At 40.7% G+C, this 27,247-nt stretch overlaps 1 protein-coding gene across 3 annotated transcripts in view; it reads right to left on the reverse strand.

Moving 5' to 3' along the window:
- Positions 1-887: 887 nt before the first annotated feature.
- Rad21 (RAD21 cohesin complex component) overlaps positions 888-27,247 on the reverse strand; it is a 30,935-nt gene continuing 4,575 nt past the window's right edge. For all 3 annotated transcript variants that reach the window (XM_006520644.1, NM_009009.4, XM_006520645.2), the window contains exons 2-14: positions 20,813-20,987; positions 16,329-16,458; positions 14,383-14,482; positions 12,121-12,227; positions 11,370-11,576; positions 10,486-10,611; positions 10,030-10,152; positions 8,205-8,428; positions 6,635-6,806; positions 6,072-6,220; positions 4,866-5,015; positions 3,239-3,322; positions 888-2,531 (exon numbers count right to left, since the gene is read on the reverse strand). In XM_006520644.1, coding sequence (XP_006520707.1) covers positions 2,340-2,531; positions 3,239-3,322; positions 4,866-5,015; positions 6,072-6,220; positions 6,635-6,806; positions 8,205-8,428; positions 10,030-10,152; positions 10,486-10,611; positions 11,370-11,576; positions 12,121-12,227; positions 14,383-14,482; positions 16,329-16,458; positions 20,813-20,956 — 1,908 coding nt within the window. In that variant the 5' untranslated portion in view covers positions 20,957-20,987 and the 3' untranslated portion in view covers positions 888-2,339. The remainder of the gene's footprint in view (positions 2,532-3,238; positions 3,323-4,865; positions 5,016-6,071; positions 6,221-6,634; positions 6,807-8,204; positions 8,429-10,029; positions 10,153-10,485; positions 10,612-11,369; positions 11,577-12,120; positions 12,228-14,382; positions 14,483-16,328; positions 16,459-20,812; positions 20,988-27,247) is intronic.

Below are 27,247 nucleotides of genomic sequence, written 5' to 3' on the forward strand. Positions count from 1 at the left end.
ATGTCATGTGATTTTCAAGACTTCAAGACCAAATTGTATCATTGAGAAAACCAAAACCCAAGACCACATTAATGCTAAAAAGCAGAGGGGAGTTTCAAATCCTGGTCCATTTTAACAGCAAGTATCAAGGCTAGTTGGCACTTCCTCAGATTCAGGTTAACGGTGGCATGGTGCCAGGGATTAGTTGCAATTTACTGAAGCATCAATGTTACTGCAAGCTTGTGGCAGCAGACCCCACCATTCACCCATTCAGTTATTACTGACTGGGAAGCAAGAAGTCAGAGAACACTTTGCTGGGCCATTGATCTAGCCAGTCTGTCCTAAGGTTCACTGGATGTGACACTGAAATGGCAGCAATGTGAAGTACAACCACACAAAATGGGAGTCGTAGTAGCTTTTGTTCCACCTATTAATATTCCCTTTAGACTTCCAGCTATACTGGTCTTTCTTTACCCGTCTTTAGGTCCCCCTTCTGCAACACTTGACCCATTTATTAATCACCCTCTTCCCGGGTCTAAATTTTCAAATCTTTTATTGCTCAGAAACTCACCTTCTCGAAGAGGTATATTCTGACTACCCTACACTAATACTGCAGCCAACCAACTATCTGCACCTATGACTTCAGTTACTGTGACTTGTTTCCCTGTCAGAACATGGACACTAAGCACTCTGCTTAGATTTAGAATTACCTTAAGACAGTGCTGCCTTTCAACAAGCTGTCAGACAATGGTCAGTAGTGTTCGTGGAACTACTGAACTTTAAAAAAAAAATTCACTTAATTAGCACAAAATATTCCTAGGTAAAGCAAATGAAATATTTGGCCATGTTAACTTTTTCAGTCAACATTTCTCTTGTGACATATCATCAACTGAGTATGTTCCAAAATGTACAGCTTGAAACACAACTTTTATTAGAAAAGTTATACATAACATAGCATCGACTATTTTCAAGAACAATATTAAACCCAATAAGCGACAAAAACTGGACTAACAAAATGTTTAACAAGAAACTAACGACCTTTCTATAATCAAACATTCAATTATCTACAGTGTCTTTTTACAAAGGGGACATCCATGGTTACAGGCACGTCGTATTGAAAAGAAAACTGCAAGAGCAATTTTATACAATTACCATTCTCGAGAAACTGAATCATTAAAGTAGTAATTACGAGTTCACAAATTTAAAATATTTCACATAATTTTAAATTACTGGGTATACATGGAAGTCTTAGTTTTAAAACTGATTTCCCCCCCATAAAAGTGCCAACACTTAAGCTAGAACTTTTCAACATAATTTTGTCCTACAAAGTGAACATGTTTTGATATTTATATAGTCACATAATTTCTGGTGCTATCTGGTCTGTTAATAATAAAGCCTTTATTAGGATGTTTTTCTCCACTTAAATTATAGGAAACTGATACAGGATTATAGTTGCAAAGTTATTAAAAATAAGTTGCAAATACAGGAGTGTGCAGCCTTGGAAAAAGATGAGTACTAACATTTATAATAAATATCAGAGAAGCCATTAGTTTTTACAGCACTGTTTGCTTAAAGGAAGTCAATCTGGGGTAGTCTCTCATTGGTCTGCCCTTCAGCAGGCAGGGGAATGTCTGCTTCCATGATCTCATTATTCAAGCAAACATCCAAACACCTCTGAGAGTGATCTGCAGCCCCTGAGGAGTCACGCCACTGTAGACGTCTGATCGTTCTGAGCTGCGGTGCATAGCATCAGAGGTCCTAAGACTCACGGAATGATTTCAGAACATAATAGCCGAAGAAGATCAGTCAGCACAACCTCACAAATTCTTGCTCAGTGTGGATTTACTTTAAACATGATCAAGAAGACAAGCACGATGCTTCACACACTATCCCTACTACAGTGGTTAACCAGACCGTTGGTTTCACTGATGGGAAGACATTTTTCTCTTCCTGTCAAGGGACTCAAACCACAGTTCTTAAAGTGTCAGGCATTTTCCTAGGCAGGTTTTCCTTTCAACATAGTAATGGAAAACTAACATTAAAAATGGTGCCTTTTGACTGTTACTCCATATTCTTACATGCACCAATATTGCACACATCTGTTCTGAACTGTTAAAAGTCTTCTGGGTTCTTGGGCTACTGTTTTCTCCAGGAATACAAACCCAACCCAAATAAGCAGTTTCCCTTAAAAATATGGTTGACAAAATTAGAAACACTGGGGGGAAAAAGAAGAAAGAAAAGGCAAAGATTTTTGTACAAACAGAAATCTAAAAACTTTCTTAAAGGGTTTTGGTGCCCTGCACACGGGGGCAATTTGTATGTACTAGTGAGTTATCACTAGCTCGAACACATCTAGCTCCTCAGATAATATGGAACCGTGGTCCAGGGGTTGCAATGATGTCACTGTACGGCTCTTCCTGTGTGAGCTCGATGGCTTGCTGCTTCTTAAGAACCAAAAAGCTGTAGAACTTTGCTGCTGCCTGCTTTCGGTTTGTGTTTCGACACAGCTCAAGCAAACTGATAGACTCTGCTCCAGTTTTAGCAAGAGCTCGCTGAAATAGAACAAAACAAAGCAGATGATTTCAAGTAACTCACGCACAAAGTAGTAACCAGAAGATGCAATTTTGGCACTGGTCAAAGTGAGCTCCGTTTGGCTGGAGCTGGGACTGGACATTCGTGTAGTTACGCAAGTGGTTCCCATGCTAGTCACTAAGGTAAAGGCCTTATTATCTAAAGCATATTATCTTAAGGCATACAGAGTTCAAGAAGTAAGTGAAGGCGCCACAACAGAGATGTGAGTTAGCAAAAACAAACACTCAGCAGATTTTAAAGTGAAAACAAAACCAAAATCAAACCGGCCCCTGATAACCTTCCAACCCTAAGTATCATCCATCCCCATGTGCAGAAAGGAAGGAACTTGGGAGAACTGTCACGGGTGCTCCAGCCTCACCTGTATCTGGAACCCTAGCTGAGGTTGCTGACTTCTGCTACTCTATGACTTAGCACATGGCTTTTGCTAATCAAACAAGACAGTACGCAGCTGCGCTCCCCATCACAGCACCATGCATCAGGTTTTTTAGGATAATCATGGCTACATAAACTAAATGCTCTAGGTTTACCCCTGGCTTGACACTTCATGTATGTAACTAAGATGCTTTAAAACAATGCAGCCCTGGAGAAATTCCCACCAAGGCATGCTTCGGGGTTTAACAGGACTTGCTTTCTGGGAAAGGACTCTTTGTGGACTGTGCTGGCATACCTGAAGACCATGAAGCATCTGCTGAGTGCGTTTGTTCCATCTCCTTTCCTCTTGATCCTGATCACCCCCTGAAGCATCTTCATCCTGAATAAATGGCCACCAGAATTGAGAAAAAACTGCCTGCTGAAATGACTACTTCCCCATATCCAGAAACCTTTTCATTAACAGTCAGACTCAGCAACAGAAAACGGCTTTTTCAAAATCATTTGCCATCTGCTACGAACTCTGACCACAAAGGATAGCTCTTGTAAGCAAACACTGTACATAATTTCTCTGCAATGCTCTACAAGTCATACAACATGGACTGTTAAAGAACACCTAGTTAAGAACCCTTAAACAAATAAATAACTGGAAACTTAAAATAAACAGCAAAACACCATGATGTGCAACACTGGATGGTGTCAATCTAGATACCGGGAAAAGTTAATTAATCTTTGATACTAACTTTGTAGTGTGATATTCTACATCATCACTGAACAATATCAAAGAGCCTGCATTGTATCTGGGCAGCTCAAGATTGTTTGTTAATTATTAATATATGCTTTATTTTACCTGAACTGTCCAAATAATTTTTTTGAACCCTAAGGTGGTACAGGCCAGGAGCTGCCATGTTGCCCACAAACACTGGTATTACACAGCACACTCTAAGAAAAGCTAGCAATCAGCAGCTTCACCTAGAATGGCAATCGTGTTTTAAAATTGCTTCACAGGAAAATCTGAGATGACACCATAATCTAACATTTGGGAAACTAAATTTTAGTTTAAAATACATTACACGAAACAAAATTATCTACTGTCAATGATATGAAGATAACTAGAAACAAACAGCTGTTAGTAAACTGAATTCAATATATAAACAACGGGCATGAGAAACAATTTTAACAATTTCATTTAGTTATCTGGAAAAAATTTTAATGGTAAAGGTTTAAATAGATGCATGATAAAACCATCACATGATAAGGTACACTCCCTCAATGGTTCAGAAATAAGCAAGATAAAAACTTTAGAGAGGACCTTACATAGCTGAGGGAGAAAAGGGAGGCATGTATAAAACATCTCCACTCTGTAAAGAGTAACAGTGCTCCAAGCTCTACTCACACGAGCCAGGGCTAACTCTGCATTAATTAAAACAAAACCGAAACTCAGACAAATGGGCTATGTCTGGATATTTGATTTCTAGGCCACAGGCGGGTTAGACCAGAGGCTGGTTTTAATAGCAGTAAGAATTGGCTACTGACCACAAGATAGATGATAAAAACACAGCCATAAGCCATTTACAAGTCTAGCAACAATCTGTAAGGGCAGTCCCCTGTCTTTCCTGAGGGAAAGTTGGAATTACAACAGCACAAAATCCGATGATTCACTACACTAAGAATCTAGTTTCATTTTTATTCTTTTTAAAACTTTTATTTTTAATAATTTATTTCATTCATTTTATATCCCGATCATGGTTCCCCTGTCCTCCCAGCCCCGATACCAACCCACTCTGGCACATCAAGTCACTGCAGAGCCATGTTTCACTGACCTGATGCCCAACACTAGCTGAGCTCAAACAGGAATGGTCAAGAAGCTCCGCCACCCCAGGCATGGGGATGTCTACTTGCTGAACGCTCTAAAGAGCTCTTACCTCCTCCTCCTCCTCCTCTTCCTTCTCCTTCTCTTTTTCCTTCTCCTTCTCCGGTAGGAGCTCTAACTCCGGGATCAGCTGACAGATATTTGGAGGCTCCTCTGGGGGAAGTTCTACTGGTGGTATTTCCATTTGCTCTACCTGCTGAGGCTTAAACAATAAAAGAACAAGGTTAAAGGTGCAGGTTTGAACAGTAGCTTCTCTAAAATGCAGGATCAGATCAACTACTTTAAAGCTATCACAGTAACTTACTATCCATCCCTCGCTCTTTCAGAAAGACCTTTGGGACTCAGCAGCAGGTAACATGGACAAGGACACTGTTTCCTGAGTTCATTTATACTATGTCATTTTTCCTTTTTCTTTTTGGTTTTTTTGAGATAGGGTTTCTCTGTATAGCTCTGGCTGTCCTGGAACTCACTCTGTAGACCAGGCTGGCCTCAAACTCAGAAATCGGCCTGCCTCTGCCCCCCAAGTGCTGGTATTAATGGCGTGTACTGTTTGGAGTTTAAGGTAACTGAGAGCATTAAAATAGTCTTTAAGAGACGACCCGGAGAGCAGTGACACAGTTACTGCTCTGTGACCTGCGCAAGAAGAAAGAGCTCGGGCCGACAAGTCCTTTCCAGCATAGGGCACAGAGCAACTGCTCCAGGCTGGCAATCAGCTGTCCTGACAGTATTTCTGATGAGGACTGAAATGGGAGCCTAGTATTACCGAAGACCTGCTTTCCCTTCAAAATAGTTTATTCCACAGACTTAAAATCAGAAGTCCTAACTCGATGGCTCCATTCTAGGCTAGTTTTTCTATTCTAGCAGGACTTCATGGTAGCCAAAGAGTGCAGTTGTCAGTTATCACTTCATTGGTTTTCAGTTCAAGTATATACCAATCATTTAATAACTTGTCCAGTACTTGAGAGATGTTAAGAATTTTCATATAAACCAGTACAGTTCAGAGCCACTGACCTCACAGATCAATAAGGTTACTCATTTTGGACCACTCTGAAGCAAGTCTATTCCCAAAGAGCCAAGAAGTCTCTGCTGAGTGCATTGACATCTTTCCCGATATGACAAAGGCTGTGCTCCTAAATTCTGCTGTCATTCTCCGATCCACTTCCAGATCTAAACCGAGACTCCTAACTCAGACTCCTTAAACGCCCCTTGCAGCTAACTGTATGACCATCTCTCTTTCAATCTTTTTCTTTTTCCTTACAGGTATCGAAGGCTCTGGGTCTATTTGCCCGGCTTTCCGCTTAACTCCTTGAGGGGGTGGTGGGGGCATGGCTGATTCTTCTATGGTTGTTCTGCTGGCCTCCATCACTGAGTCCTGGAGGCGGCTTGGCTCTTCTATAATGGGCTCATCTGCAATTATCACAAGAAAAGAATTTAGTTTTCCGAGTTTTGGGATAATCTGCTTCTAAGACTGGTATCTTAAGACCCAGCTAGAGTTACTTTGCCTAATGCAGAAAGCCTGTGAAGCACACAGGTGATTCATTCCATTTATAACACCGCAAGCACAGGGCTTGAGAAGTGTTAAAGGTGGCTCGCTCCCCAGTCCCAAGCAGATATTCTTCTAACTGCCCCTTCAGTCAGCAAAGTCCTACTGCTTTCTGAAGCTGGGTTTCCAATCCTGCAAGGTGAGGAGATCCATGCACTTCCATGCCTCCAAACCAAACAGCCCGCCGCCCCCTCATCCTGGAGCACCGTTGCTCTGACAGCACAAAGGTCAAGTTTAAGACATTTCAAACTTCAGCTAGGAACGCTCCCAGAACTAACCGATGACATCTCGCTGCGGCTGTGGCTGCTGCTGCTGTGGCTGCTGCTCCTCTCTGGGAACCTCTGGATTCTCAAACTCTTTGAGGAACTCATCCAGATTATCTGCCTCTCCCCCTTTCCTTCTCTTCCTAAGGTCTTCTGGTACAAGTGGGGTAAGGCAGCGTGTGAAGAGCTATGGAGACAGAAGCCCAGCATCAACTGTAAAGCCCCAGAAGGGAAGGCTCATCGCCATCCGCGCGCTGTCTGCTCGCACGAGGAACGCTGCAGTTCAGTTCCTAAGCACTAAGCAGCATATGAGCATCTTAGCAGTTTTACTTCACATTCTCACATTTGTTTTGAAAAATAACTGTTCAAATTATAACTGCAGCCATTTCAGAAAGTGGAAAATGATATCTATTAAGCTTCAAGGTTTCTAATTTCTCTCTGAAGTTATTTTCATTGATAAATCGAACACTCAACCTGTCACAGTGCTCAATAGTTTACATCGTGCTTGTCTTCACAAGGTTTAACTACTATGTGAAATCTTACACAACACCACACAACATTCCCTTTTTTGTTCGTTTGTTTTTTGTTTTACGAGACAGGGTTTCTCTGTGTAGCCCTGGAACTCAGTAACCCGCCTCCCTCTGCCTCCCGAGTGCTGGGATTAAAGGCGTTCGCCACCACGCCCAGCACCACACAACATTCTTACTTATTAACAAGCACGTAAAATATGTGATTATATCACAGATGAAGAGCACCTCATATTACACAGGTACACGTGTAGAAGTGGTTTTCCTCAAATTTTACATTTTTGCCTAGAAAAAAGTGAACCTACTGAAACAAAGGCTAATTTTAGATTTTTATTAGCCTACATTCATATAAATAGGGTTTATTATGACATTTTAATACAGGTACATAAGCTAGTCCTTCTACATTCAAGTCTCTCTTTTTTCTCCTGTGAGCCAAGCACAGTAAGTTTAGGGATGCACACAGGAGGGATTATTTATACAAACAGAGGCATATGACCAGTGGTTGGGTCACTCTTAAAATATATCCTTCTAAAGCATAAACATTTCTATGGATATCCTTCAAAACTGTTTGACAGCGTTTCCATTAAAGAACAGCCATCATCATACCCTTGTTGCTTTGGAGTACTGTAGAGAAAAAACAGCTGTTTCTCTGCACATTTTAGCTTACAAATCTAACAGCATCATTTCCACCAGCAGGTGCCACACAGTTACTTTACAGTAGTTTGGAATTCACATGAGCTGAAAACTGCTAACTAGTATGTGTCTGGGGGTGTGGAGGGGCATTTCTACTGAGCCAGGTCTCTACTGCAGGAGCAGCAGAGCTAACTGCAGAGTGGAAGCACCCACCGGCTCTGAAGCCAGTGAGACTATTGAGCTGTGTACTAATTCCCACGATGGCATTCTACACCTGGGAAAAACACATCCCATCAGTACGTGAGCCAAGCTGCCCTAAGCATACCGTGATTTAAGGTAGAAAAGAAGAAGCACGTATCAGTTTGAGCACAGGTTGTAGGAATCAGTGTTTCTAGAAGACAGACAATCTCTGCCCAGGGCACTACCTTCAGTAGCCGGTTATTCCACAGGGGCTGTGCTGGTAAAAAGAAGAGCTTTTCCACTCCTCCTGTCTCTTTCCACATCATAAGCTTCTTGGTTGGCGGAGCCAGGTCCAGAGTCGTAACAATATCAGAATAATCGCTAAGCTGGGCTCTAATGGTCTTACTATCCAATTCTTTGACACTGTCAACAATCAGCTTCCTCTTCCTCTTGGCTTTTGTCTCTTTGACTAGAATAAAAGAATATAATAAGGTCACTTTCTTGAGAGCCAGCTTGGAACACCTTCCTCTTCTTGGGCTGGTGTTATCCTCTGACTTTCTAGACACAGAGCTAGGCAAAAGCCCTCATGAAGACAGTATGTCTAAACTTATGTTTTCCAACCATTATTTACAACAGATATTCAATAGAAGTTTGCTGATTTTTACTATAAAATAGGTAAAATAATTCAAGGATCAATACCTTTAAACCTACATAGCTTTATTCTGTAAATGATACACATAGCACACCTGTCAGACATTCTTTTAAAATAATGCATATTTATCTTTAATTCAATCTTTACCTTTTGAGAATATAATTATACCACTTCCCCCTCGCCCTTCCCACGTGCTCTCCTTTTCCTTTAAATTCATAGCTTCTTTCTCTTTCTTACTGCGTGTGTGTGAATGCAAGTGCACATAAATATATCCTGCTCAGTCTATATAACAGTACTTGTATATATGCATGTTTTCAGGCCTGACCATCTGTTAGTGATTGGCCAAGTTCTGACTTTTTTTTTTTTTTTTTTTTGAGACAGGCAGGGTACTTGATATGAAGACCAGTCTAGCCACCAAGTTAGAGGTCTACCTGCTTCTGCCTCCCAGGTACTGGAATTAAAGGCATGTGTCAGCATACCTGGCTAGTTCTAACATTTTAAACTATGACTATGACTATGAAAAAGAAACTTAAATTCTAAACTAACAAAATGAAAAAACTTTGTTTGTAATAGGCCAACTATTTCTAGGCGCTACAAAGCACAGTGTCTAAAGTAGAGCAAGTTGCCAACAAACGGCCCCAGCACTATGGCGTTTACCGCACTAGTATGTCATGCATGACACATACATGACAGCTATGCAGAGTTGCTTGATCAAGGGGAAGCAGCTCAGGATCAGTCATGGTCTGGAAACGCATCCTGACATCCCTCAGCTCTTTGCTTCTCTTTCATACCACTTTGGAACGAAAGACTTCTGGGATTGATTCAATCTCACTGTCACACATTAGCCCAGGTTTCACAAAAAAGCATTCACAAGGTTAAAAACAAACTAATGATGGGTCTATCTCCATAACTGCCCTCCAGCTACAGTGCCTTCCCTTCTCCCAAAGTGAGCTATCATTCTTATTGACTAGAATCCTCTCCACAGAAAACCCCCGCCATGGCATTCTTCCTAAAAATGCATTAAAAAAAACAAAAAGGCTGTGTGTGTGTTTATGTGTATGTGTATATGTAGGAGCACACTGCAGGCCAGAGAACAACTTGGGGGTATTGCTTCTCCTTTTTCACCACCGGGATTGAAGGAACTCAGACCTTCAGGCCTGCTGAGAAACATCTCTACCCACTGAGCCATCTCGCTGACCTCAAGATTACTGTTGTTAGTATGTAAGGACTCCCAAAGACTGAAACACAGTTACAGAAAATCTGCCCTGTAATTTTACACCTTGCAGCTTCCTGTGTAACTCTTCCACCAGTCATCAAATTACAACGGACAGAGTGACGACTGTTATAGATGAATGACATCAGAGAAAGAAAGCACCTAGGACCTTATGTTCTACACACTGTGAAGTCTATCTGCTCACCAGTTATATCAATGGGCTCCAACGCAAAAGCTTCTTCCTCGTTTGGGACGAGAGTTGTCTGATCAGTCATAGTTGGCATCGGTTCGACAGGATCCACAGAGTCGGGACTATCCGGCCCACCCACTGTAAAAGCAACATGGTTGTAACAGGCTTAGCGATAGCATTCAAACTCTACAAGTGGAGAAAAAAATCCCATTCAGGAAGTGGAACAAACCCCAAGGGGTTGAAGAAAAGTACTGATGCATTTGCCAGGCAGCCCCTGCAGAGTTCAACCCCAACGTACCAACGAGGGTAACAGGACAGAGTAACCAACACTGAAAACACAAGAACTGGCAGTCATTGTAAGCAAGCCAGTCAAGGGTGCTTAGTTACCAGGCGGTAGTTCTGTGTCACCATTTGCTTTGTGATCGCCAAGAATCCCGAAACCCCAAGAATCCCAAAACATAAAATGCTCACGTGAGCCATTGTCATCTTCATCCATGTCATCATGTGCAGGTTGCTCTGGCAACATGACCCCTGCCTCAGACAAGGCAGGGGGATCGTCAAAGATGCCACCATCATTATTACTTATAAGTTTGTCATCTGAAATAGAAAACGTAACAGTTAAAAATCTGAAAATAAAGTGCTATGATCACATTAACTAATTCACCCAAGGACAAACAGGCTTAAGGGGAGATTAAATTTAAATCCATATTCAATTTGTTCATCTCAAGGTAGTTTATAAAAGCAAAAACACTTAGTAACTGAAAAAAATTCTTCCACTTAGAAGTTCAAACTTCCAGGCTGGCAAGATGGCTCAATGGTAAGAGCATTGACTGCTCTTCTAAAGGTCCTGAGTTCAATTCCCAGCAACCACATGGTGGCTCACAACCACTCGTAATGAGATCTGACACCCTCTTCTGTGTGTCTGAAGTGAGCTACAGTGTATTTATGTATAATAATAAATAAATCTTCAAAAAAAAGTTCATACTTCCAAAAACATATCTACTTATAGTAGAGTGTGTTAACACATGCCTTTAATCCTAGCACTCGGGAAATAGAGGCAAGTGGACCCCTGTGAGTTTGAGGCCAGCTCTGTCTACAAAGTGATTCCCTGTCTTGATCCTCCACCCCCAAATCTACTTATTAGGTACCAAACAAACACGGCAGCTTGAACAACTAGTGAAATTTAGATTTTGATAAAAGCCATGTACACAAAGCTCAATGTTTTTGGCTAGTTTTCTAGAAAGCTTTAGTGAGACAACAAACTCCCATTCATATACTGTCTAGGCAACTGCTCAGCACTCAGAGTTGGTGACTCTTCTGAAACAGAATCTACGAAACGAAGCACAGCCACCCACCTAATATACCGCCATCATTTCCTTCTCCAAAATTGTCATCTTTGTACTGGTCTTCGTACTCTAAGTGATTCATCTTTTCATTCAGGTTGCTGGTGCTCTGCTCTGGCTCGAGGAGAAGGTTGGAAGCGCTGGTGCTCACTAACATGTCGTCATCCTCGAAAGCACTGCCTTCTCTCATTATTTCACGGTCATCCATTCCGAAGTCACCTAAACATATTAACTATGTCATTAGCTGTGAAAAGTCAGAAATGCGACTGTTACAACAGTTGATGTTTTATTACAATCATGATACTGTTTTGCTTCCTGAAGCCTTATGTGGCAAACATTAAAATATCTGCTGTAAACTTTGTACCTCTGGGGAATGTCTAACAAAAATCAGATTGCATAAGGTAAACAAGCAAGCACAATTAACATTCACAGACTTCCACTTTGATAGAAAGTGCTGCTATGCATAAATGAATGTGACTTAGTGCCAATTTGACCACTTAAGGTTTTGAATAATGTTTATAGTAATACAACCAACTGCTCCAAAATGGCTAGTTCAAAAGTAAACATTACTATACTGCTTGGACTTTCCACACAACTGCAAACAGGTTCTCTCACTGAACGGTGAATAGGAGGAACAAGAATCCCAACTCTGGTCAGAAACGATGTCTGACATAACAACAGCACATATTAGAGATCCTTTGTAGTTCCTGGCAATGTAACAACATAATGAAAACATAACTGAGGACTAGCAATCTGTTTTTACCAAAGTCATTTTCCTGTAGGATACTGATGTTTCCGACTTCTTCTCTCATGGTTATCTCTTCTACTCTGCTTTGGTTCAGGCTGAACTGCTGGGCGACGTCAATATCACTTGGAAAGAAATGGAAACACATCAAGTTTCACAAAAAGCCCCAATTTCTTCTAGATACCCCTTTGAGAAGTTTAATATTATATTAAATATTAATACTAAAAATTAATACAATCCAAGCTTCATTTGTATTTAGAAATTTAAAGCTATTAATGACAGGAAAGAAATTATCATACATTAAATCCACTACCTAAGGTAATTTGGTAAATTAGGGTTTATGAACTAGGTGAAACTTACAGGATCTGTATGAACTCAACTTTCCCTACTTTCCCTAGTGTTTCTAAAAGTTGCTCATCTGCCAACCATGACCTTCTCTCATATAATCTGAAGTACATAATGGTAGTGATGAGAAAACCACTGGCAAATGCAGAGACAACAATCAGTAGCCGGAAAGCGATGCAGAGCTAGGGATCTAAACAGTGGTATTTATTGGATAGAGTAACCAAACAAATGCAGTCTGCAGTCTGGCATTTCTTGTGATGGATGGTGGCGGTGCATACCTTTAGTCCCAGTACTCAGAAGGCAGAGACAGGTGAGTTTGAGGCCAATCTCATCTATGTACTGAGTTTCAGGAAAAACTGAGCTAACACGTGAGACATGGAAAAAAACAAAACAAAAATACCAAACCAAACAAATGGTAGTAGTATGGGTGTTTAAAAAATTCTTTGTCTGCCAGGCAATGGTGGCGCACGCCTTTAATCCCAGCACTTGGGAGGCAGAGGCAGGCGGATTTCTGAGTTCGAGGCCAGACTGGTCTACAAAGTGAGTTCCAGGACAACCAGGGCTACACAGAGAAACCCTGTCTTGAAACACCCCGCCCCCAAAAATTCTTCGCCTCTAAAAACATCACCCATGATTGGAGTAAGATGGGAAGAGGAGTTTGAGAAGCTGATATTAGATGCATCAAAAGGCTAAAGTAATTGATAGTATTTTTTTCTGAGGGGTGGAGAAGCTGGCACCTAGCACCAAGCCACAACTAACACAATATAAAAATTGGGAAACAAGCAAACAAACAACCTGCTAGGAGTCACAGATCTTTTCAAAAACAGGAAATTTTGTTGTGAACTACATAGAGAATTCAGTGTGGAGGGCTGGTTGGAACACAGTCCAAGAATGAAGTAGTGTGAGATTTCTTGTGAGAAAACTCCAAGTAACCCAAGAGCCTGGCTCTGACCTTAATTTCCTCAAAGCAGAGAATTGTCTTTGGATGAGTTTCTGCGCTCCTCTAGGTGCAGCAGACAGGAGTTTACTTCAGTTGTTATTATTCATGTGGCACATAGAGCCTGTCCTTGTGATTGGACTTTTTTTTTGGAGACAGGGTTTTCTCTGTGTAACAGCCCCAGCTGTCCCCGAACTCAGAGAGATCTGCCTGCCTCTGCATTCGCAGTGGTGGGATTAGAAGCTCACAGTACACACTCAGCCTCAGAGTATAAATTGCAGGACACTGTGAATAAAGTTGGCTATTTCATGAACCTTTAGTCTGCCTCATATTTAGAGGCAACTCTCCTAAGTTCACACTGACAACTAGGGTGGTAAACAGGCTGGCTGTCAACTGTGCCACCCAAAGACTTGGTAAGGTATACTGACACCTGCCATCACATCATAACAGCTACATTTTAATGACTGGGGAAGGAAGGAGGAACAGACAATAGTTCTCTGCCAAAACAATCATCTCCATGTAACTTTTTCCTTAAATGTGTGTGTAAACAGTGGTGCTTCTGTATTCTTTATGCTATTATGTTAAGTCAGCATATACAAGTATTTTTAAAAGGTGCAGCTTTCAGTAGTTTAAGACAACAGTACATAACTGTAATACATACCTCTGAAAAACAATCTTGAAACAAGTCCCAAGCTTACTGACAGCACCATATAAATAATTTATCTATACAGGTGTTCAGATACATGAGCCTTGCCTAAATTGATACCCACATGATTTTCTCAGAGGGGAAAAAAAAAAAACACTTCCTAAATCGTACACCTTGTAATGAACATACTCCTAAATCAAAGTATATGCATTTCAGATGGCTGGTACCTTAGGATCAAACACTCTTAAGGAAACAAAACTGGAGGTCAGAGATGCACTAAACAATCTAAAAGATGAGGGATTAGGGCAGAAGAAGGGACTGAGAAGGGAGGAGAGACACAAGACAGACATACTCTAAATCTGGCAGTGGCTGATCAAAATCGTGGAATTCCTCAGGTAAAGTAATGGCATTATAAGCTGCTTCCCGATTTTCCTCAGGTAGATCGACAACACCTGGAAAAGAGAGATGAAGCTTGAAGGCCTAGCTGAGTAGATTACATGTGGGTCAGAGGTAGCACATGCCAAGTATCTCCAGATGGAAGCCCTTGTCTGCTGTCATGTTAGCATGAGTTCTACACAAGTAGTCCAGGCACTCAGTATGCTGGAAGCTAAGCTTTCAAAACAGCATGCCAACAAACAAACAGGGTTAGTCTTCTACTTTTTACCATGAAATCTATCTGGAGTAGTATCAATGGTTACAAAGAAGTACAATAAATATATATTTTCTTATTCCAATTGTGTTTTCCTTGTGAGCAGTGTGGAAGGCAGAGGTCCAGGTCAGGGGACTTTTTCCAACTGCTCGATACCTTTCTTGACACAAGGTCTCATTGCATTTGGAACTCAACAATTATCAGGCCAAGGCTGTAAAAGAAGCCCAAGGGCTGGTGAGATGGCTCAGTGGGTAAGAGCACCCGACTGCTCTTCCGAAGGTCCGAAGTTCAAATCCCAGCAACCACATGGTGGCTCACAACCATCCGTAATGAGATCTGACTCCCTCTTCTGGAGGGTCTGAAGACAGCTACAGTGTACTTACATGTAATAAATAAATAAATAAATAAATAAATCTTAAAAAAAAAAAAAAAAGAAGCCCAAGGCATTGTTTCTTCTTCCCCTGCACTGGGATTACAGGTGCCACTGAAGCTCAGTGTTTGTCGTTTTTTTCTTATAATGTGGGCGAGGGACTCATGCCCTTCATGTTTACAGAACCAAAGCAACTCCCTAAGTAGGAGGTGGTTATCTTAGGAAAAGGATCACAAAATGTTGGCTATGTTCAAAATTTTCCAGATAAAAGTATTTAAAAATAACATGACAACTATAAAGGACAAAAAAATTACTGTCTACGTGGTGGCACATGCCTTTAATCCCAGCACTTGGGAGGCAGAGGCAGGCGGATTTCTGAGTTCGAGGCCAGCCTGGTCTACAAAGTGAGTTCCAGGACAGCCAGGGCTACACAGAGAAACCCTGTCTCGAAAAACCGAAAAACAAAAAAAACTACTGTCTAGCGTGCTATATGCAATAAATATACTTTATCACACAAAAATAAAGTAGTAGGTAGTTTACTATCATGTACTAAAATAGAAGTATTAGAATATAGCATCAACGGAAGCTGCTATATAAAAGCACCCTGACACATCACGTCTATCTCACTGATTCTACAAAGCTAGCTGGTCAGAGAGGCCCTGGGATGAGCCCATCTCCTCCCTACAGTACACAGCAGAGGCAGGGGCCACCATTGCCAGCCTTTTCCATCGTCACTGGAGACTGCCCTCAGGCCCTCCGTGCTTGCCTCCAAGCACCCTGACAACTCCACTATCCGCAGCACATAGTCTGATCATTTAAAACAGCAACATTTCATCATTTCAAATTGTAGAATGTGAGTCCAGATGAATACTACAGATACTATTTACTTTGGTTGGTTCTAGAACCAAATCTTACCTCAAGCAAAACTGTAAAACTGACACGACAAAGACCATTAAATGAAATGTCTCAGGATTAAAAGTGCATGTGATTTTAAAATTATGTTAAGACTGTTCAGGGGGAAAAAGCCAGCCCCCCACCCAGTTGCATTTTGAGCCACCTTTTATAATTCACACATCAACAGTTTGCAGCATGTCTGCTCCGATGACTCAGCTGCTGCAAGCTGCTGAGACTAGGTAAACACCGAGTCTAAAAATGGACAGTGCTCCCTACAATGGGAGCTGCTATGAAAAAAACCACACCTATCTAGAACACACAATTAGCAGTTTCCACCATGGTATGGGAAGCCTCACAGGTTAAAAAACAAAGAAAGGCACACTACCTGGCCGAAACGCCATCTTTATTTTAATAAATGCTTCATTACAGTCTGCGAGGAGGTATTTGGCTTTCCTGTGATAGATGCGGACTACTCCCAGGAGAAGGTGTCCTGACGTCCGCAGCGCCATCTTCACCTGAGCAAGAGATGAGCATTACATCCACGGTCAGTGGATTACATTCGAGGGCAGTGTACTGGAAAGTGCATATCCTGTGCTATTTATAAGGATCTTGTGCTTTTTCTTTATTTTCTGGGTGATTTAAAGTCGGTTAATAAATATTTGCACCTTACCATTTCCTAACTCCCCTAACACAGACTAAACGACAGTAATTCATAAATTCACTTAGACATAAAGGCAGCTATGAAGCAGAAAGCCGATCTTCCCATGGATGTTGCCATCAGCACACCAAGGATTGTGATTTTGTTTTAGAAGCAAACACTCCTGGCCTTAAAAAAAAGAAAGATTATTTCAGACCTGTCGGTTAAAACGTCTTATTGAGCAGGCGCACACACATACCTCAGTCAACTGAGAAAGAAAGGTGGGGCTTGCCAGCGGATTTCTGAGAAGGGCTTTGAAATAACAGAATGTCTCTGTCTTCTCCCTTTCCTGCTGTGTGGGTGATGATGCACCAAAGGACAGTCAACGAGCTAAGGCTTTGGCTCATCTCTGTGCTAGGGACCAATTAGATCTGTCTTGGAATGTCCCTTTAACACTTTTCCTTTTGTTAAGCACTGTTAATTACTTCCTAATACTAGATCAGAAGACACAATAATGACCTAAACAGACACAGAAATATTCAAAACTTTCCTGGCTACAAATAATTCAAAGAATAAAAAACATGAACTCAAAAGTTCCCCCAGATAGTTCTTCATTCAAATCATACCATAAACTCAAGCTTCCCAAATTCTATGGTAAAAACATACTCATTAAAAGATATGTTTAAAATTATGTCCATTGTATGTTAGCACCGCATCTGTCTAGGACTCCTCTGCAATCTAGCCTCTGTATTTATGGTCATCTTATGTGATTTAAAGCAAGACTAACAAACTTGCTACTGTAAATTTTTAGACCTCTCAAATAATAACAAATCTGATCAAATCCAGGACACAGAAAGAATGACAGAACCCCTTCCATGTCTACAATGAGCAACCTCCAAATGTAGCGCCTGTACTAGTTTGGTTTAGAGTGGGTAAAGTTAGGTAAGACGTGCTTTAAGCAGAAGGATGTAAATACAGTAAGTTGGCCACCGGCTATATGCTAAACAAAGGGGGCCTGGGATGGTTCTTCAAATGGGAGGAGTTGGGAAAGTTCATAGAAGCTCCCAGGTAAGGCAGAGCAACCCCAACCTCAACAAATAAACCATTTCCTCAGCATGAAATGCTCAGCAGTTTCAGGCCAGCTCCCTGGGCCAATAGCTTCACACCATATTACACTAAACCCTAATAAAGACCCACAATGATTGAAAAATGTTAAGTGAGTAATTTGTGGGGTCCACCAGTTATCTTTAATGTCAAACTATCTATATCTGCTAACACACTCTTTTTTTTCCCATTTTTTATTAGGTATTTAGCTCATTTACATTTCCAATGCTATACCAAAAGTCCCCCATACCCACCCACCCCCACTCCCCTACCCACCCACTCCCCCTTTTTGGCCCTGGCATTCCCCTGTACTGGGGCATATAAAGTTTGCAAGTCCAATGGGCCTCTCTTTCCAGTGATGGCCGCCTAGGCCATCTTTTGATACATATGCCTGCTAACACACTCTTATCTCTCAGACTTTTTGTAGTGTACAAAGTACTCTATGTACATTATAACAAGTATCCTTAGAGCCAAAGTAGTTTTGAGATTTATGGATATTAAAAAAAAGAATGCGCTGGGTGTGGTGGCACATGCCTTTAATCCCAGCACTTGGGAGGCAGAGGCAGGTGGATTTCTGAGTTCGAGGCCAGCCTGGTCTACAAAGTGAGTTCCAGGACAGCCAGGGCTACACAGAAAAACCCTGTCACGAAACAACAACAACAACAAACAAAAACAAAAATAAAAGGAAAAAAAAAAAAAGAAAGAAAAGAATGCTATCTCTCCAGTCTCATCTTCTGTCAACAAGTATGCACGTGTGTGTGTGTGTGTGTGTGTGTGTGTACACGAACTTCTGCTTTCCAACTAGTGCACAGAAAGCATACTGTAGGCTTTGTGTGTGTATGTTTTTATGTGCAGACAGTAAACCCTGCACATACATATAGTTCCATACGTGCATGTTTATTGTACATGGCACTGTATTTTTAGGACTGAATTTTAAAAAGCTCTATTCTGAGCTGTAGTACAATGTCTGCTATAGCCAGCACATTTTCAGAGCACCTTTCACTCACACATGAGTAAGGAAAAGTAGGTATTTCCTGTACACTCCCCTGTTCCAGCAGGAGTGGCCTACTCTCTGTATCACCCGGCATACTGGTACATTTATAAGTGATAAATTATACAGCAATATATGGTAACCCAAAGCCCACTTTTGGTTTTCAAGTACCTCTACACTTAGATGGACTAAATGGACAGGGTCATGAACTCACCATCACAGTTATGGCAGACAGCTCTACTGCTCTAAATCAAGCCTGTGGTCTGCCTACTCATACTTCCTTCTTGCCCCAACCCCTCAGATTTTCACTACCTTTGTAGCCAGCCGTGCCTTTCCAAGCGTGTCCTGCAGTCAGAACTCTGCAGTAGAAAGCCTTTGCAGAGCAGTCTATGCATAGGCCAGTTTTTATCAACACATCCACTGAGGAGCTCCTAAACGCTTTGTATGTTGTGGCAAGTCTGAGTAAAGATGCTATGAACATCTCTTTGTTTTTAAATATAGACATTAAGTTTTCAACTACTTCTGGGTAAGTATCAAGGAAAAAGACTTTGGGCTTACAGTTAACATCTGCCTAAAATTTTTGGCATATTTCATCATAGGCTTTTTTTGAGTCTTAATAGGTTATATTCTAGTTTTATACTTCACATTTTAGGCCTATGACCCTGAGTTAACTTATTTTTACAAGAAATAAGTTATGTCTCCAGATTTGTCTTCATACATGCTGATATCATTTGTTCTAGCACTATTTATTAAATAAGACCACCCTTTAAGAAAAACATTTACTCTTCAACTGTTAAATATGCAGGTATAATGTTTATGTGCATACATGTCTATAGGATTACAGAACAACACCAGGGCTCAGAATTTGCCCACCACCATTTTTTCTAATTACATTTATTTAGTGGGCACATTTGTCTGTTTGCCAGAGGACAATTTGCAGGAGTAGGTACTTCTACTACATAGGTCCCAGAGACTCAACTCACATGGTTCGGTCCACCTTAAGCAAATAACTTAACCTACTGAACCACTGTTGGGCTTCTCCTCGTGCATTTGTCTGTCTGTCTGTCCTTTTTTTAAAGGCAAACAAGGGCCCGTCTCTCCTAGTTTACCACTGTGCTGTGAACTGCACTATAACTAGCCGAGGAGCCTCTGTGCAGTGGGGCTGGGGTGGTGGCAGGAGGAGGAGTTTCCTTTTTCCAAAGCCTTTCTCGCCACAGGATCAGAGTCACCTCAGTCTGCTTTTACTGAGTTCTAGGGACCCGAGCTCAGGTCATTAGGCTTACACATCAAGCACTTTTACTCCTTAAGCCATCTCCCTGGCCTGAAAAGACCACCTTTTCTCTACTATATCATTTTGCTGCCGTGGCTTCAATGGCTGGATTACACAGAACAGAATTAGGAGTTCAAAAAGTTAGAAATAATGTAAACTATCCCAACAGAGGAGGCATAGGAAAGCCACACTCAACCCAAACAATGACTTATAGTTCCAGACTTAAAGTCTTATACTGATCTTATGAATGACTTCACCCCAGCTGAGGTCTGCTTCAAATCCTGTAAATTCTGCAGGTAACGGACTCTGGTGTGTGCAACAATTAAATGAGCTATAAACATAGTTTCTGAATGTAGTCAATTACAAGACAATATAACTTACTCTTATGTTGACAATAAAACTAATACTGTGTACAACATATGCAGTTTCAATATCCTAGCAGAAAAGCAAATACTATGAAAGGATTTCTCTAGGCTGTCAAGTCTTCATGTTGTTAAAAACTTCAAATTAGAACTGTTCTAGGAAGGACATGACCTTCCATCCCAGCTCATTACCCTCTGGATCCCTCACTCTTCCTACAATAACTATCAACTCTCTCTCTCTATATATATATATATATATATACATACACATACATACATACATACATATTAATACCAATGTGAGTCAAGCTAGCGATTCTAAAGAGAAATTTTCAATCAGTCTATACATTATGATCATTGTTATCTTAAATGGTTAAAAATTAAAATAATGAGGGAAAATCCGAGACTCTCCACATCGGCTTCTCTTGCTTTGGACACAGCCACCGTTGTTCTACAAGCCCACCCATCTCACGGCGAGTAGCTGAGCGTCACCAGCAGCACCTACCTTTGGTGAGATGATGCTCTCCACACTGCTCTCTAAGTTGCACTCAAATACATGGGCTTTGGTTAGCTTCTTGTCCCAATGGGCCGCCAGCCAGATTTTGGCCAGAGGCCCTCGTTTACTGAGGACAAAATGTGCGTAGAACATTTTTCTTATTTGCTATGAAATAAGAAGAAACCTGAGGAGAGAAAATTTTTTTATTAGTTTCATTTGAAGACTGAAATATTTATTAAGATGTAGAAAATGTGAAAACACTAGTTTCTTACATTGAGTATGAGAATATAAAGAGCCTGAAAGTACAGCAAGCATTTTACAAAATAATCCTATTATTATAGTATAAAGGCAAAGTCCACCGCCAAGTATTAAGACGGATAGGGAAAAAAGACATGGGTCAAACTGCTTTTATGAATTCCTATTGTAAAGACTGTCATCCAAGCAAGTATTAAATCCTATTTCTAATCTAATTACTGATGGCAGACATAATTCTGCTCATTGACTAGCATCTACATGGAAAGAAATGTTTAAGCCTGGCACATATGAGGCCTTGGGCTTAATCCGTAGTATCAGAAAAGAAAACCCACCAAGTCTAAGAAAGGCACTGTACAGGCAGCAGGACAGTGCAGCTGAGTGACACACAGTAAGTGGATGGTCCCACTGGCCAGGTGGAGCCCATCAGATCTAACTTTTTTTTTTTTTGGTTTTTCGAGACAGGGTTTTTCTATAGCCCTGGCTGTCCTGGAGCTCACTTTGTAGACCAGGCTGGCCTCAAACTCAGAAATCCGCCTGCCTCGCCTCCCGAGTGCTGGGATTAAAGGCGTGCGCCACCACGCCCGGCTCGGATCTAATTTTTGATTACCTTTTAAGACTAACACTTTTGTTTTATGTTACTTAATTCCCCCATCACATGAAAATGTTAAGCCCCACCTTTTTTGTCAAATGAATTTGTGCCCTTTTCTGAAATATAAGAGGCCTACTTTTAAGAAATAAAAAGCATACCTTTAACAGAATATGAATAGTTTTGGCTTTTTAACCGATTCAATAGTGATATCCTGTAAGCTAAGACAACACACTGGCTCAGTGTGCGTCTCTATTCCACCATGCCAAAGGTGCACAAGTGTACTCAACACTATAAACAAGGCAGCCAACTGTTTTGCCAGACAACTGACTTGCCTACCCCTGCCCCCATGCCAAAGCCTTGGCAAATAAAACTGCACACATTTCATTTTGATATTTTCATATAAATACCCCGACAATAAAGTAAGTCATACAGAATGGGCTTTTTTTTGATTTAGTACAACGTTGCTGAAATTCACTCACCTTGCTATTTATTAATAGTACATTCCCTTTATTACTGAGGAACATTATGAGAGGAAAGAAGGTACAGTGTCTACTTAGCCACTCACCCATTGAAGAACATTCAGTTACTTATTAAGTCTGGGCTACTGCTGATAAAGCTAATGTACATACAGTGTGCACACTTACTGGGAGCCCACTTTTCTTTACAGCCAAAGCTCTAAAGTATGGTTGCTAGGCAGTACAGTAAGCTTACACATGGTTTTAAGGCTATTTTAACACAATGAACAAAACAGTGTGTTTTAAGAACCATAGGTAAGATTATTCTAAAATTAATAGGGAGCAGCAAAGCAGACAGAAAAACTAAGATGACTTCAAAAATGAAGAGTAAAACAAAAAGCAAGCCCATTTAGTTTTAAACCTTACAGAGCTGTACACCCACCATGGTAATGGCAGAAAGATACACACAGGGACCATTGCAACCAAGCAAAGAACTCAGACACACATGTATCTCCAAACTGGCTTTTTACAGAGATGCAGAAAAACCAAAGACAAACCACATTCAACAAAGCCTAAAGAGAGTAGAGATCTCAAAGTTTTAGTTTGAAATCATTCCATCTGGCCATTTTACATTAACCCCAATTAACTTCATAGGATACAAATTAAATCTGAATAAAAATCTCTCTAAGAAATTAGACCAAAGCCTTAAGTGTAAACTACACCATTTTTTAGACAAAAGATACCAATATATGGATCTAGCTAGACTAATCTAGCTAGATCTTGGATATGTAAAGAACTGTCAAGACAGGTAAGTTTAAAAAAAAGAGAGGAAAATCCAGTAAGAAAACAAACAAACAAAAAATTCACAGCAAAGACACCCCCATGAGAAATAAGAACATAGGTATCAGTAAGCCACTAAGAAAATGTACTGTTATCACAATGGTTTAAGTAAAAAAAAAAAGAAGCAATATCAAATGTTGGAGAATATGTAAATGTTGTATATTAGCTTTAAAAACAGAGTAAGTATAATTTCCTATTTTCAAATGAAAGGGATTAGTAATTTTTAAAATGAAAATTTGCTTATATTTTAACTAACAACATGCCATTCTTTCTATTGATGAAAAGAAACTTTGCTTTAAATGTATCATAGGGAGGAAATTTCATGTATGCCAAAAATATTATTTGTGGCTAAAAAAAAAAGCAAAAAACCAAAAATGAAATTGCAGGTAAATGCACTGAACTAGTAAAGATCATATTGAGTGAGCTAACTCAGAAAGACAAACATTGAATGTTTTCTCTCATGTGTTTCCTAGATAAGTGTATTACCCAGCCTACTGCTGAAATCAGTACAGTAACAAAGGAAGAGGGGGCAATAGAAACAGCGGGGTATAAGTGATCTGAAGAGGGAAATGGGGTTAATTAGGGAGGAGGCAGGGACACAATACAGAAGGACATCTGAAAGTCATAAGGAATCATATTATCTACCTAAAATTACATGTAATGTATAAGTTGGTGTAAAAACACAATACTTTACATAAAAATCTCCCCTCTGGATGACAATGCTTTATCCAAGAGCCAAAGATTGCCTAACCAAAACTCAACACAGGCATGAAAAGTCCCTATTAGTCTTCTGAAGTTGTCAGGGTTGTCCAAGAGACTCCCCAAAACATTTCGACTGCTCTTGGCTGTCCTGGGTAAACAGTGAGTTCTAAATGGTATTGCTAAAGACATCATACACTTTGGAGGCCGGGTCACAAGACCCAAAGGGAAGCAACCATCAGTTATACCTAGCTACTATGTCTCTGAACTACAATGATGACCAGCATGGCACAGTAACCCTAAGGGTACAGGAGTGGCATGCAAATCTTGATGACACAACAGCTCTCTAGTTGAGCTTAAGCTGTGCTCCAGGGAAATCAAGCCTGGTACTGGAAACCTAGCCAGTCCCTAGGGCTAGTGAAGTCATGTATCTTGGAGGAGAACCTACAACTTGTCATTTTACTAAACCATCACAATTCTTACAGTCTAAATAATTATCCTTAGACCCACAGATACAGTTCTCAACCCTCATCAAAGAAACTTCTCTTTGCAACAAACCATTTACAGAAAGCCACAACTTTCAGAATCCAGAATAGTGGGATCCAGTCCTAAAGGACACATCTACAACACAACTATACCCAAGGCTGGGGGGGGGGGGTCATTGAGGAAAAGTGGTGGGAAGATTTTAAGAGCCAGGGAAATGTTAGGTTTACCATTAGACTGTGTCTACTAGAAATGTCAGAGAAGCCACACCCATGAAGTCTCACCATAAAGCCTGCCAAAACTTGATCCAAACAAGAACACCACCAATAGACATGCCAACATGGATGGGGGAGCTCATGAGGCTTCAACCCTAGACAAAGAACTAGAGGCAACTAAGGAATGCAGAGAGCAGGAGGAAGGCCCACCACATGGTCAGCCCAGAAAACAAAGTTAACATACAGACTCAACCGCTTTTATTTTCATATTCATGAACACACACACACACACACACACACACACATAGGAGAGAGGGGGGGCATGAATTTGAAGAACATGGGGTACAAGGGAAAGTTTGGAGGGATCGAAATAGAAAGGGAAAAAGATATGTTCTCTATGGGACAGGAGTGTGATAGCAAGACAGACACAGTCAGGTTTGTTTCAGCTTCCCCCTTTCCAATACTTAGTAACAAAGGATGCTGAAATTCTATTTTCTGAGCCTAATATTCCAAGAGCATCATTAATTTACAGGAGAAAGTTTTCTCAATTAAAACAAGAAGACAGGGCTGGTGAGATGGCTCAGCGGTTAAGAGCGCCGACTGCTCTTCCTAAGGTCCTGAGTTCAAGTCCCATCAACCACATGGTGGCTCACAACCATCTGTAATGAGATCTGATTCCCTCTTCTGGAGTGTCTGAAGACAGCTACAGTGTACTTACATATAATAAATAAATAAATATTAAAAAAAACAAACAAGAAGCCAAGCTTCATCAATTCTTTATTATACTGTAACCTTTCTATCAAATATCAGCTTGAGAACTAATGAATATTATAACAGAAAATAATAGACTAAATGCTCTGTGGTATATGAAATAATACTTCATGGGTACTAAATGTTTGCCATTTAATATTTTATAGAACAATATGCTTACCATAACCATGGAGAGTCCTTCATTTGCAATTCAAAGATTTCAAGCATTAGAAAGTTACAGAAAAACCTCAACTAACCCTAGTGTTATAAACAAACCTAGAGAATGTATGGGAATTCAATATGGCAGTGTGTTCTTAGCAGTAACTGTCCTACATGAAAATCCTCAAAACACTGTTCCAAATAAGAGAAAAACTGGCTACAATAATGTTGGCCATATGACAGTTACTAAATATGTGCTTATTAGGAAAATATACTAACTAATCTCTTAATTAAAAATTGTAAAAACAAAAAAACACTTCTATCGAGTTCAGAACTGAAACCCACTACTATGTTTCAACAGGTGTCAGTAGTTTATGGCAATACTGGAGCGGCTGGTCAGAGGGCTGCGCCTAAAGCATTCCAGCTATGCAGAGGCAGACTCCTAAATAGACTTTGGCATGGGGTGGGAGATGGTAAGTAAAGCAGAGGGGAACTAAAATTAATCTGGGAAACAATTAGTAACAGGAGAGCACTCTCCCAAGAAGTGAGAGCAGTTACAGTAAGTAGTCACTCAGCTATAGCCTGTATCTGAATAAAGAAAAAACCCACAAGCATCATTACCCGCTCTCCCTCAGTAAATCTAAACTTTACAATATGGCTGTTTCATCTGCAGAGATCTTGGAGATTCTAAATTCTCTTGATCCCTTGCAAAAGACCTTTGCATCTGATACCAAAGCAGAGCTTGTCATCATCTTGAACCAACGTTTTCTGTTTTTCTAGTGCAGCAAGCAACTCCATAGCTGAAGGTATTTAGAGCATCCTCACTGATGCAAAACTACAGCAGTTTCTTCCTACTGCAGAGAAAGTCCAAGTGAAGCGCATGCCTCTGCTCCAATGTCCGTCCTCGCCAGCATCTTCCTCACCTGCATCTTCCTCACCTACTAGGAAGTGACAGAATAAACCCGTCCACCCTCCTTCAAGAGCAATTTGGCAAGGTCTTAGGAAAATTTCACACATTCATGCTTTCTGGACAGAAACTACACTTTCAGTAATCAATATTAAAGATATACTGGAATGTGTGGAGAGACAGAGGGAAAGAGAATGAACTAAGTATGTATCAAATGTTTTGCCTAATTTCCTAATGACTAAATAATAGCAATTTTACAGAAGAATAGAGCATACACATGATCACTGTATTTCCTAAGTGCTTGATGGAAGAGTAGCTTTTGCTGATTTGACAGCAAAACTTAGAATAGCAGCGGTGGGGGTGGAGTCTTTGTGATTTAAAGGTTGTGGTCTATGTATATACAGTTGCCCCTTCAAATGTAAAGCTTCCATATTCTTAGATTCAGCCTACTGCAATATGAAATATTGTTTTTAAAGTGTGTTAGTAGTGAGCACGCACCTTTCATCCTTTTCATCACTCCCTAAACAATACGGTGTATTAGGGAATTTAACTATGTCCAGAGTTTTTTCTGGGTATGGGGGAAGTTGCAATCCCTGGGGCACAGTGTGCCCTAGAGCCAATTTCTTACAGACACCAAAGCACAATGCCCCCCCCCCCTCTTTTTTTTCTTTTTTTCGAGACAGGGTTTCTCTGTGTAGCCCTGGCTGTCCTGGAACTCACTCTGTAGAGCAGGCTGGCCTCACTCAGAAATCTGCCTGCCTCTGCCTCCCAAGTGCTAGGATTAAAGGCGTGTGCCACCACACCCGGCTATGATGGCCCTCTCAAATTTTACATGAACACATGTACATCTCAGAACTACTGCAGGCTTGGTTCTAGACCATTGCTACTGAGTCAAAGGAGGTTTTTGCTTGTCACTATGCATAAAGTTATTGTTTTAGGATATTAATTGTACAATAGCTTTGTGTCTAAGAAAACTAGGTGCACACTGTAAGTAAGCAGGATTTTACTAACCAAGTGATCGAATCATGATCTGAATGTTGGGGAAAAAATGGCATCTATCTATAGGTTGGCTGGGTAAAGGGTTCTTACAAA

This window comes from Mus musculus, chromosome 15, assembly GCF_000001635.26.
Source record: "Mus musculus strain C57BL/6J chromosome 15, GRCm38.p6 C57BL/6J".
NCBI classification, from domain to species: Eukaryota; Metazoa; Chordata; class Mammalia; order Rodentia; family Muridae; genus Mus; species Mus musculus.